Below are 12,726 nucleotides of genomic sequence, written 5' to 3' on the forward strand. Positions count from 1 at the left end.
TTTTTTTTTCCTACCAGACATTACTCTTTAAAGACAGGACTGCCAAGGGCTACTCTGGAAAGTCACTAATATTATACTTTTTATTATATTTGCCAATTTCACACCTTCCTTAACCCAACCCCTAAAGTTGTGAAAAGTGACTGTAACTGCAAGTTAGTTCTTAGTTTTCACTGAAACTTATCAGTGTCTAAACATCTTTCACATTCCTAAAAACCCTAAAAATGAACCCATGTCCTTCCTTTAAATGACAAAGAACTTGCCTTTTTTTGGGAGGCGTGAACTTGATAAACTTAGTGTGGATTTCAGGAGCTGCTGGGACAGCATCCTAGAGGTTAACACAAAAGTTACACTCTGTACCGAGGCACTGTTTTAGCTAATTGCTCCAGGGGCAGCAAGCTCAGTTACACTAGGGAGGTAATCTTGGTAGGTGGCACCATGTTCTTAATAAATTGAATCAGATCCCTTATATTGGTCACTTTTCTCAGGAAATAAAGCACACCATCTACTTGAAAAGATATCCTTTGAGCAGGCCAGTGTAGACCTGAAAGGGAACTTTTTGAACATTTAATTGAAACTCTTTGATTTACAGATGAGAAAACTAGTCATTTAAGAGTCTTGCCTAAGGTCAAAGGGTCTGTTCCCTGGGAAGGCAGAAAGCCTGTCTTATTCACAGTTCAGTGGTTGCTCCTCTCTGCTCTTGTAACTTGTTTCCCACCATCCTCCCATCCTGCCCGCCCCAACCCTGATTTCATAAAGATCCAGAAAAGGGGATGTTGAAGTAATGTGACTTAAGGGAATGACCATTAAATGGCCAGAGAGTGCAAGATGGGCGAGACTTGCCTGCTACAACCCAAGAAGGAAGGACCTTCTATGTTTTGTGTACCACTGAATTCCCAGCACGTAGAACTACCTGGTACACAGCAGGCCCTAATGATTGTTACATGAATAAATGAATTAATGAATCAACCAATCTTGGGTATGTCAGGTTGTCGTGCCCTTTTCTTTACCACCTCCTTCCAGTAATACTAAAACGTGTAGCTTTAGTAAAGAGGAGAAATGATGTAGAAAGCGTCTAGTACGGTGCCCGACCCATTGTGAACAATTTAACAATGTCAGTTCTTCCTTTTCTTCCTCCCCAAGTGTAGGCTACTGGGGATAAGGGGTGATGTGCCACAGTACTTTATGTACCAGACACAAAGTGAAGTGGGTAGCTAACAGGCTGGTGAGAAAGGGTTGTCGGCGTCTTTCTGATCCGGACAGATCAATTCCAGTGCCCTGAAAAACGCACAGCTATTTTACCTAGAGAGGCTGGTCTCTTGTTGATCGATTCTGGGCTGCAGTCAACTCTTCAAGTCAACTTTTTATAAGCATCAACTACATTGCGGCGGCAGGAGGGGCAGTGATAGGAAAAGCGGGGAACCCCGTCCGCTCCCCAATAAAGGAGGCCGGCTGAGGTAGGGACAGAGTTTTGTGTGTCCAACCGGTCTTCGGGCTGGGGCGGTCCCGGCCCCTCCAGCCCCGCCCCCTCGCCCGCCGCGGCTGCCGAGGTTCAAGTTCGGCCCCCGGCGCACAGCCTTGCGCTTCCCGCTCCGAGGCCGCCCGCGCGTCCCAGGGGCCCCCGCTAGAAGGCGAGGAGGGCCCAGAGGTCATACGGGCGCGGGGTCACTCGGTCACGCGTTCTGCTACCACGTGGGAGAAAAGTTTCCAACTCCGGCCGTGGGGCCTCTCAGTGTCCCCCAGCAGAGCAGAGGCCCGCCCTTTGGCACCCTCTCCCTTTTCTGTCGCCTGCAGTCACGTCCCCCTCCCAGGGAAGCCCCCCCCTTGTGTCCCTTCTCATAAATCCCTCCTTCCCTCGCTGCGCAGGTCGCCCAGGATAAATACTCTGGGAGCCTCCCGAGCAGGCTGCTCCGGCGCCTCTGGCAGGCCTGGTGTAGGGGGTCGAGGGACAAGTGTCCCGAAGAGGCTGCGGGGAGCGCGGAGCCGGGAGCGCGGAGTAGACAGGGGACAGTGGCCCGGACGCGTCCCCGGTGCGACCCGCGGCATTATTTCCGCGGCTTCCACACCCTCGCGCGCCAACTCCGCCGGGCCGCAGCCTACCCCACGCGGGCAGCCCCCTCCACGCCCCCGCTCCCCACTCCCGGCTCCCCTCCGCCCCCAGTGCGCAGGCCCGGCCGCCCCAGCGCGCATGCCCTGGGCTCGCGAGCGCGGCCAGCCCCCAGCCTTTTGCTTTCTACACACTCTACAACTGGGGAGGGGGCGGGGGCGGAGGGAGCCCAGCGGGCCACGTGATCCAGCCGACCGGGGCCGCGGGGGCGGGAGCGCGCGCCGAGCGAGGCGCGGGGAGGGCGGGGGCGCGTGCGCGCGCGCGTGCGGGCGGGCGCGGGGCTGGGCTGAGGCGGGCGGCGGCGGTGGGCCGGCCGCGGAGGGGGAGGAGCGGGAGCTGAGCGAGGCGGGCGGGCGGAGGATGGGGCCGTGCCCGGGCTCCCGCTGCAGCCGCCCGGGGACACGCCGTGCACCCTCCGGCTCGGGGCTCTCGCGGCGGTGGCGGCGGCAGCGTTAGCGGCGGCGGCGAGAGCGGCGTTCCCGGCGCTTCCTGGCCGCGCTTCTCCCTCGGGCTGGGCGAAGAGAAGAGGCAGCGGCGGCGGCGGCACATCGGTGTCTCTCCCGCTGGAGATTTCTTTCTGCTTTCCTCGTCGACTGACTCACCCCCTCCCTTTTTTGAGGAAGGGTGACCTCTTCTCTGGGACTGGAAAAAAATTTTTTTTGAGGGGTGGGGGGTGGGTGGCAGCGTCAGGGTCTGCTTCTTCTCTTCTTTCATCTCCTCTCCTCCCCCCTCCAGGACCGAAAAGCGAGCCCCACGACTGCTCCAGCATCCTCCTTCCCTTCCTCCGCCTCCCTTCTCCTCCACCTCTTCCAGTTTCGCCCTCTCCCCTCCCAATTATTTCATTATTATGCTTCCCTCTCTGGGGGGTCTCGTCCCTCTCAGGTCACTCGGAAGCCTTGGCCTCCCTTGGATGCATTTCTTAAAAATTTTGGAGCCTGGGAGTGAGTTTTCTCTGAGGCGTGTGTGAGCGGCGGCGGGGGTGTTTTCCTGCGCGAGGGGCGGGTGAAGTTCATTGCCCCCACTTTCCCGCGACCTTTTCGGACCCGGTTTCGAATCGGGGGGCCGGCGTTTTTCGGGGGGCGGGGGGCGCGGCGGAGAATGGCCGCGGGGAGGGCTCCCCGGAGCCTCCCAGTCTCTTGATCAAAGCATTCCGCTATTCTGATTTATTGCCTGCTTGGTGAGTTATTTTTTTTGCCTCTAAAGGAGACCTGTGTGTTCAGCCATTACTTTGCTCGGCGCTGCTCACAGGAATCTCCGACCCGCGGTGCTGTGGGGAGCCCCGCACTTGGGCTCCTCGCCTCTCGCCCTCGCTCCCGTCCCTCCTCCCTCTCTCCGCCCCTTCCCCCTTCTCTTTCTCCTCTCTTTCTTCCCCTCTCTCCCTTCTTTCGGCCGCCGTCTCCCCCGCGCCCTCCACGGGGCGGAGGGAAGCCGAGGAGGGGGAGGGAGGGGTTGGTGTCAATTTTTTTGTGTGGCCGCGGCCGGAGCCTGTGGCGGGCGGGCGGCGAGCGGGGAGACCCCGGCGCGGCAGAGCCATGGATGGCCCGACGCGGGGCCATGGACTCCGCAAAAAGCGGCGGTCGCGGTCGCAGCGAGACCGGGAGAGGCGCTCCCGGGGCGGGCTGGGGGCCGGCGCGGCCGGCGGCGGCGGGGCCGGCCGGACCCGGGCGCCCTCGCTCGCCTCGTCGTCGGGCTCCGACAAGGAAGACAATGGGAAGCCCCCGTCCTCCGCCCCGTCCCGGCCCAGACCCCCGCGGAGGAAGCGGAGAGAGTCCACCTCGGCCGAAGAGGACATCATTGATGGATTTGCCATGACCAGCTTTGTCACTTTTGAAGCGCTGGAGGTAAGGGGGACCCCCTCCCCCCGGTTTCCCTTTATGCACGACCCCACTCGGCTGCGCCCGGCTCCGCTACCTCCCCCGCCGCGCTCCGGTCTGTCTGGCTGTCTGTCTGTCTAGGCTGAGGTCTTATTGTTGGGGGGAGAGCTGGGGGCGCGGGCAGACAGGCAGCAGGAGGGAATCGCAAAGCCGTGCCTGGTCTCCTCGTTTCCTCGTTCTCGCTCGCCTTTCGCCTGCGCCCCCTCCCCGCACCCCCTCCTCAGCAGATGGGCAGGGAGAAAGGGGTTCAGGCATCACAACAATGCGCCCCCCTCCACGGATAGCTCTGCCCCTACTCCTTCCTCCTCTCCCTCCCCAATCATGGCTTCTTGGCTGGTGGAAGTCTCTTTGCTGGGTTTGGGGCGCCTGTGGACGGTTCTCTGTGTGCTTTCTACAGAACCATATGTCCGTGTGTGTGTGTCTGTATAGTATATACCTTTTCTGGTTCTGGGTGTCCTCGGGACTGGAGACTGATGGGGTTTTGTGGTTTCTTTGCCCCCCTCCCCTGCTCTTTTTTTTTTTTTTTTTTTGGTGAAGCTGGGGAAGGGGGCGTTTTCTCTCGGTTGGGAGAAAGGAGGGAGGAGGGGAGAGAAGAGAGGAAAGGATGGAATATCTCTCTGTATTCTATGTGGGGCTATTACAGAAAGGGTTAATTATAATATCTATACACATAGGAACATTTGTGTGTGTGTGTGTGTGTGTGTGTGTGTACACGAGCAGTTTGGTTAAAGGACAGAAAAAGGTACACCAGGGAAGACTGGTGGGAGGAAGGAATAAAATCCTAGCTGGTATCTGAAGGGCTTGTCACCGAATTGTCCCTCTCCCTTTCCTCTTTTTGTGTTTTCTTTTCTTTTTCTTTCTGATTGGCTTTGTGTGTGTGTATGTGTATGTGTGTCTTTCTTTATTCCTTGGGCACCTGCAGCGTTCATTTCCAAATGCACATTATCCTGCCAGCTACCGGCTCCTGGGGGGGGGGGGGTGGGTAGACAGAGACTGTCCAGGGGCCTGGGGTAAACTATCTTTACCTGGAGGGTTCAGATTTGGTGCTGGCATCAGTCATTGGCCTCCACAGATGTAACCCCCTTTCTTCCCCCCCACGTCCCTGTCCCCACCCCCAACACACCACACACACACAGAAGGCTTTGAGATTCTGCAGAGTTGGTCCCGCTTTCTTAAGCACAAAACCCAGATAGGAGTTGGTTTCTAGTATTTCATGCACCTGATGTGATGGTTTGAGGTTCCTGAAGGAAACTTTTCGCTTTCCGTTTGATTTTTTTTGCTGTTATTATGGTATTGTTTGAGACGATCAGATGGAAGCTTTGTTAATGACAGCTTAAATCTCACATGCAGTAACTGTACAGGTTTAGATTGCTGGTTCTGCATGTGTGTTTGGGTGTCAGGTCTAAATATTTTTAAAAAGGAAGCCTTCCTGTCAGGGCTGTTCTTTTCTCTTTGAACTGCTTTTTGGTTGGGCCGCTGGTGGTGGTGGTGGTGGTGGTGGTGGTGGAGGTGGTGGAGGATGGTGGCCAGTGGTTGGGGAGGAAAGGAGGTTGGTGGTGGTGGTGGTATTGGTTGCCATAGATTTTGATGTTAGAGATTGAATCAGTTGCCCTTTGGTTCTAGAACTTGTGATTATTGGCTAAAATGGATCTTACACAATTATTTTGAGTGTTGAAGCTCACCACTTATTAGGATAATTCTAACTGTGGCTTTAACTTTGCCAAGGTGGGAGGGTACTGTACAGCGTGACCTCTCTCTCGATTTGAAATAGGGATTGAAATGGCAGCATGTATCCTCATAGGAAATGCCGCCTAGAATTTGGTTCGCCATTGCTATCTGTGGTTGGTTTAGGACATTATTTGTAAGAGCTGGTTACAAGTGGTTCTGCTTTCTGCATGGCTATTCTGGGTTGCTGTGTGGCCCCTCACAGTAAGTAAGTTAAGAGGAGCCTGCATTTTCCCATGAACATTTTTGAAGGCCAAGTAAAGATAGATAATGACTTATGCAGTTGGGTTTTTTTTTTTTTTATTGTTTCTACTTTTAACAGATATTTGACTGGGCTTGAGATGTATACGTCTATCCATTTAGCTTTTGAGAGAAAATGTGCCCATTCTGGTTTCTTTGGAGTTTTAAAAAACTTTTAATTTTTAGAGAAGATCAAGTTCAGAGTGTAGCATTAATAACATTCCTTTCCTTGCTGTGGTTATTTTTTCTGCTGCTTTTCCAGATTCAAAGCCCAGGTTACTTTGGTTAGCTGAATGCTGTGCTACCTTCATATTTAAATACCATCTACATATCTGTATGTAGGTTTAAAAGGTCTAACTTTTTAAAAAGTTCCCTTAAAACTTTACAGAAAAATTTAAACATATACAAAAGTAGAGAGAACAGTATAATAAACTCTAATATTCCCAACACCCAGGTTCAACAACTACCAACTCGTGTCTCATCTTGTTTCGTCTGTATCCCATCTACTCCCTGCTCCCAGATGGGATGTGAGAAATAAGTAAATATTTCTGTATGTATCTCTAAATGTAATGACTCATAAAAGAAAACCCACCAGAAACTCTACAGTTCCATTATCACACCTACATAAATTAACAACAGTCTTCTAATATTCTCAACTATCCTGTCACTATTCATATTTAAGAGGCTTGGCTTTTGTAGGAAAGCTATAAATAAACTTTTCATATTAAAAACATGCAGTGGGGAATAAAAATCATCATACATGTCTGGTTCTGTGGGAAAAGTTGGATCCGTTTGCTGCTTAGCACATTTGTGTGCCTGTTGGATGGTCAGACATACGTGTGTAGTGACTATTAAAACCTCTGGTGTCTCACTGTTCTCAGTTTACAAGATTTACTGAACTATCACCACGAAATATGAGGATTTATTGGGAAATAGGCAAGTAAACTATGAACTTGGACAGAAATACATGTTAATGGAGTGCTTGTAAATGTTAGGAATTATTGTAGATGCCAAGAGTTACCATTAGGTACCATAAGTACCTAATACGTTTTTGTGCCTTGTGTGTAGAAATGAAATCAGTTGTCACCACGTATCACCAGGGCTGCTGCTAGTATGATGTGATAAGAAACTAGAAATCTTGGCTTGCACAGCTAGGCTTGGAACTTATGCTGGCTCCGAGTACTAGCCAGCAAACTGTGGAGGTGCGTACTTAGAATGTTAACGGGTTTATTTGACTCCATGATTTTGTCCTGAGTAGCTGATTTTGACTTCCCTTTTAAAGAAGAGGCTCCTAAGTCATGATGAAGTGTGCCAATAAAAACGGTTCCAGTTCAACTATGGTTTTACTGATACTGGAGTAAAAGCAAGAAACTTGCCTAATGAGAACCTGCATTTTTAAGTTGATTATTTTTCACTATCGTCTGATTTTTATTTAAGATGATGAAAGCTATAGGAGTAGTTTGAGAAGTCCCACACTTTATAGGCAGTGAAACTGGCTGAGGTCGTTTCATATTCTGCAGGGATACTTGTCTCGAGTAATTGTGCCCTGAAGTTCAAGTAGATGATTGTGAAGAGTCTCATGGTAGAAGATAAGAGGGTAGGTGAGGAGGCTAAAGTTGAACGTGGTGTTCTTTTCATTATGCATTTGAGAAGCAGGATTACCATTTGGATATGATATTGTTTATTTGAATATTTTTTGAGTGATAGGTTGAGAGCGAATATCCTCAGATACCATGCCTCATTTTTTTTTTAAATGGCTTCCAGCCAACGAAATCTAAATGGAAATGTTGGGGTTCTAGTAGTGTCTGTACCCTGATGTGCCAGATAACACTGCCTTTCTGTTCTTATTTGGGTTTCTTTCTGTGTAATCTTGATTAGGAAGCCACATGAACACCATGGCTGAAAATTTCACTTTGCAAATCCATCATTTCCCCTCCCTGTTATGCATTGGGTTTTAAGGGCAGCCTCTTTCTGTAAAACTGACCAAGGGAAGCAGAGATGAAGTTGGTGGGATTAGCAGACAGGAAGCCAGTTGGAGTTTTGCAGGCTTGTGAAAATGAAGGAAGACTTATTTCTGGTGGTTAGAGGATCAAACCAAGACTTTCATGTGGTCTTCATTTCCTAGTTGTTTCAGGGCTTACCTACACATTGGTAACATAAATAGGCTGTGCAGAAGTTGATGTACTTACAAGATACCGTAATTTACTATGGTCAAATCTCACATACTTCACTTGTTTAAAAAACAACATTAGTCATGTTCCTTGTATCAGCAAATATTTACGGAGTGCCTAGAAAGAGTGGAAAGAAACCTAAAATATATGTAGCGTCTTGAAGGAGTATGTAGTTGATAAATTAAGTCCAGCACTTATAAAATAATTTTGAAACGGGCGCTCAAATGTCTAATACCAACTAAGTGCAGTGAGCCTTCAGAGAAGGAGTAGTGAGATAGGCTGAAGTGTTCGAGAAGGCTTCTTGGTGAAGATGGGGCCTAGAAGGTTGAAGAAATTTGGATAGATAGGGAGTGGGGGATGGGGAGAGTAGTCTAAGGAGAGGGAATCCTGAGGAAGCACAGCAACAAGAGGATTGAGATGCTATTTGATTAGGGCTTGGGGGCAAGGAAGGGCTGGTAGAAATGAGTTGACAGAATTGTGTAAGTGGACACCTATGCAGACCCATGTTCCAAGCTTGGCCCTCCTAACTAGTTGACAGACTTGGGGAAGTTACTCTCTAAAAGCATATTTTCTTCATTCCTTAGTTGAGAGGTTTAGACTAATTTTAGAGCACAGGTACCCAAGATGGAAGGGAGCCTATCTCTGCTGGATGTTCACAAGTTGTGTTCCGGATCAAAAAAAGTGTGATCTACTCTCAAGTTGTTTTGGAACTTGAGGGGCAAGACAAAATTAAATGGGTGACTTGTTCTGCCAGAATGAAAGGTCTTTTTATTATGCAAATGTGAATTTTGAATATCAGAGAAGGCAATGTGGATGTGCCTTATTTCCTAAACTTATTTGACCACAGGGCACTCTTACTCTTGGCATTGTAATCCATAATCCAATATGGGGAATGCCGGAAAAGATCTCCAAGGTCCCCTCCAGATCTTGGAACTTGGTGGTCTCTGAGTATAGGGTGAGTGGGCTGGTGATAGACGACTTTGGACGATCAGGCCCAGAAGTTTGGAGTTGGAGTGGAGGCTGCTGCTGAAGTGGGAGTGCTAAGGGGAAGGGGAGTTGAAAATAATGATGATTAGTCCACTTTTCCTCCAGCTCCCTTGTCCCACCTGGTGTCAGTTCTTTCATTGATTGTTAGCAACCCCACCATGAGGTGAGTGTTGGTGAGTGATTCTCATTAATAGCCCTTCCGGTGTGATAGCAATCCTGATGCAGCAGTTCTGATGCCACCAAGCTGCCCTCCAGCCAGTGTGTTTTATTGTCTCTTAGTCCCTTCTGTTTTCCTGTATGGCTGCTTTTAGCAAGCTGGGAAAGAAGGTTGGATGACAGAGGACGTTGACAGTGATGTTAAAATAAAGGTTTCAGATTATTTGCCTTTTGCTCGCTTATGTATGAACTGTAGTTCAAGAAAGATCAGAACCCTTCTGCTGTTACACAACCGGGGAAAGCTGTAGAGCTCTGTTTTCAGTGGATTTTTCACTTTCTATCTTAGGAAGTTTGGGATGGGACTACAGAGTAAATGGGTCAGTTCCAGCATTTCACTTCTGAAAGTATGCATAGCCCTAGGATCTGAGGCATTTCTAAGTGGTGAGAAAGTTTTCATAAAAGGAAGAGTGGGAATAATGTGCTTGGTTATGAATTCAGGTATTTTACTGTAGGTACTGAATTTGAGTATTTTACCATACGAGGCAGAGCATCAGTTCAGGTGTGTTTATGTGAGAAGAGGTTGAAGATTGTGATATGATGGTTCCATGTGGCTTGTGTTACTTCTTGAGATAGACTACTTCACTTCTTTTTTTGGAAGTATGACAGGCTATAAATGAACCCATAAATTTAAAAAATGAATCACAAAGTTAGTGATTAGCCTTTGATCCTCTGACAGTGTTCTCTTGAAAAGGGGTTAAAAAAACCCCTGAACATTCACCATGATTCAAGGAGCATTGAGGGTGATAAAGATTCTGTACTTCTATACAACAGTACTATATATTGTGAAAATTAGTTTGAGAGAATGTTAGGATTGGATATGTCCCCAGACAAAATAATAGTTGAGGCCAGCTGTTAAGGAATAATTTAGGTCCCAATGGCTACAAACTTTGGAAGCTTTTGGACAGAGGGTCTGTAGCACTTCTTGATGGGAGGTGTGTGGGTGTGTGTCCACTTGCAGAGGGTGGCGGATGGTGGGTTAGTGGCTTTACATTTTATTTTACCTTTATGCTGTGATTAGTCAAAATACACTAAATGTAGCCTAATTATGTGAAGGTGCCTCATGCTAATTTTTTTTTTCTTCTCAAGAAACAATTTTTTTTTTCAGGTTTAAGATTGAGCCTAATATTCTGTAGATACAGGAAAAAGAACTTGGTAATGGGATAGCAACTGTTCATTTGAGGAAGTTCTGGAAAAAAATGAGGTAGATTCTGAAATCAGGATTTGAAAACTCTCAGATAATTGAAGTTTGGAAGAGCAAGATGGGAATTAATTTGGTGAAACCCAAGACAGGAGAGGATCAAAAACAATTTAGGGACATTGTTAGCTGGGTCAGAACTGTTTTTCTTATACAGTCTGCACGTGTTCCATGAGTAGATGCATGCAGACTTTTTTTTCCCCCTTGGAAGAGGGGCATAGAATTTTAAGGCTGGTGGGAGACTGAATTTGTCTTTGTTCTTCCAGGTCTGAGCTGTGTTCTTCCTTCATTTTTTCTAACAGGCCTGCAGGATGGGGGGTATGCTGTCAGTAAGTTATCATTGTTAAGGTCACAGAGAATAGGTCCTCTTTATGCTGTTAGTAACTGAGGAGGGGGAGAGTGGATTTCACATAGTTTGGGTGTCTTTGCTTGCTTAGGAGGAGACGAGGCAAGTGTGGGCCTCTGTGGCTCAATCATCTTTAGGTTTCTAGTTCTATCCTTTGCAAGGTGACCTGTAGCCTGAAAGCATATGTCTTGCTGCTTTTCTTTGCAGGTGTTTATTTCACAGATTAGTGTATGTAGCAGTCTCATTGTGGGATCCATTTAGATTCTGTACCTACCCACTGCTTGCCTTCTTCCTTCCTTCCCTCCCTCCCTCTCTGCATCCCTCCCTCCCAACTTCCCTTCCTTCTTTCTTTGTTCCTTTACTGAGGTAGAACTATCAATTATAAATGCAATTGCTAAAAGCTAATGGATTTAGGAAGTTGCAGATGAAAGGTGGAAACTTTAAAATTCCACACTTTTATTGAGTTTCACCTGTCTGAAGGACTCTGATGTGAGGGTAAATTGCTTGCCACAGTTTTCTGGGCTGTTAACAGCTCATCATTCTGATTTCTCATTCATATCTGAACTCCAGTTAGAATCTGCCTGAGCAAACACAAATTACCAACTGGTACATACAAATATATTTTTAAAGACTTGACTGTCATTTTAGCTTGCCACTATACCTCATGGTGTCATATCTCCTTGGTACCTTTATTAAGAGCCTTGGAAAACCCAAGTGCAGTAAAATGGAGTCACGAGAAGAGAAGGGGAAAGCCCACAGGTTGTAAGTAGTGAAAAATGGCTAATGCAGGTTGGGATTCAGTTTTGTCAGAAAGCCTTAAAATTGCAGGTACTTTGTGATTGGTGTTAACTGAGGCATTTTGAAATGACCTGGGCTAGATACAGAAGCACAGCCTGTGAAGACAGATTGTGACTCTTGGTTATATGGGTGAAATCTGATACTCTTCCATTGGCAGGATATCTGAATCTGGGATAGGGTTTAAGACAATGCCAGGGTCAAGTTGTGATGACACCTGAGGGTTGTCATCTTCCTCGTCCCCCCACACCTACCTGCCACTTAGACACAGCACCAACCTCCCGACCTCATTTTAGGTTTCTGCAGAGTTTCCGATGGCAGTGATATTTTAGAGCTTGAAAAGAGAAATTAAGAGTCCAGTATTGCAGTTATCCCTCAATAGTTACACTGAAGTAGGAATTTTTTGGTTGTTTGCTGGGTCCCTGTTCAGTTATGCTTGCTGGCTAAAGGTGGTTCAGTGAATATTTTTCTATAGTAAAAAAAACTGAGTAAGAAAAGACATGAGGGGGGTGCCTGGGTAGCTCAGTCTTAAGCATCTGCCTTCGGCTCAGGTCATGATCCCAGGGTCCTGGGATCGAGCCCCACATCGGGCTCCCTGCTTGGTGGGAAGCCCGCTTCTCCCTCTCCCGCTCCCCCCATTGCTTGTGTTCCTTCTCTCGCTGTGTCTCTCTCCATCAAATAAATAAATAAATAATAAATAATGAAAAAGAAAAGACATAAGGAAGAACGAAAATGTAAATGAAACAACGGGGATTAGATTCTCACTTGTTTTCCAGCCACATGCTCACAGTCCAGCTTCCGTTGACGAAAATGACGAAAATAACGAAGGTCCGGATTGTGCTGTTCTAAGAAATGATTTTGTATCATTCAAGTGAAAGGAGACTTTCACTGGGGCAAAAGGGGAAACACGTGTGTGGTATTGTGCATTGCTGCATATTGCAAAGTTGGCTCCTTGCTCGTTGCTTATGGGGATTTGATTACTTGTCAAAATTACATTTTGAAATTAATGTGCAGAGCTACATCTTTAGGGGTTGTTATTCTAAAGTTAGGACCTCAGCTTTTTTTAGAGCAGC

General features: G+C 47.7%; 1 protein-coding gene across 6 annotated transcripts in view; it reads left to right on the forward strand.

Annotated features, from left to right (window-relative positions):
- The first annotated feature begins 3,186 nt into the window (after positions 1 to 3,186).
- AUTS2 (activator of transcription and developmental regulator AUTS2) overlaps positions 3,187 to 12,726 on the forward strand; it is a 1,103,469-nt gene continuing 1,093,929 nt past the window's right edge. For 3 of the 6 annotated variants that reach the window (XM_078074506.1, XM_078074511.1, XM_078074509.1), the window contains exon 1: positions 3,188 to 3,945. In XM_078074506.1, the coding sequence (XP_077930632.1) occupies positions 3,637 to 3,945 (309 nt within the window). In that variant the 5' untranslated portion in view covers positions 3,188 to 3,636. Of the gene's footprint in view, positions 3,946 to 12,726 lie in introns of all 6 variants that reach the window. The other 3 variants (XM_078074510.1, XM_078074507.1, XM_078074508.1) reach the window with 2 other exon arrangements.

Source organism: Halichoerus grypus, chromosome 6 (assembly GCF_964656455.1).
Source record: "Halichoerus grypus chromosome 6, mHalGry1.hap1.1, whole genome shotgun sequence".
Classification (NCBI taxonomy): domain Eukaryota; kingdom Metazoa; phylum Chordata; class Mammalia; order Carnivora; family Phocidae; genus Halichoerus; species Halichoerus grypus.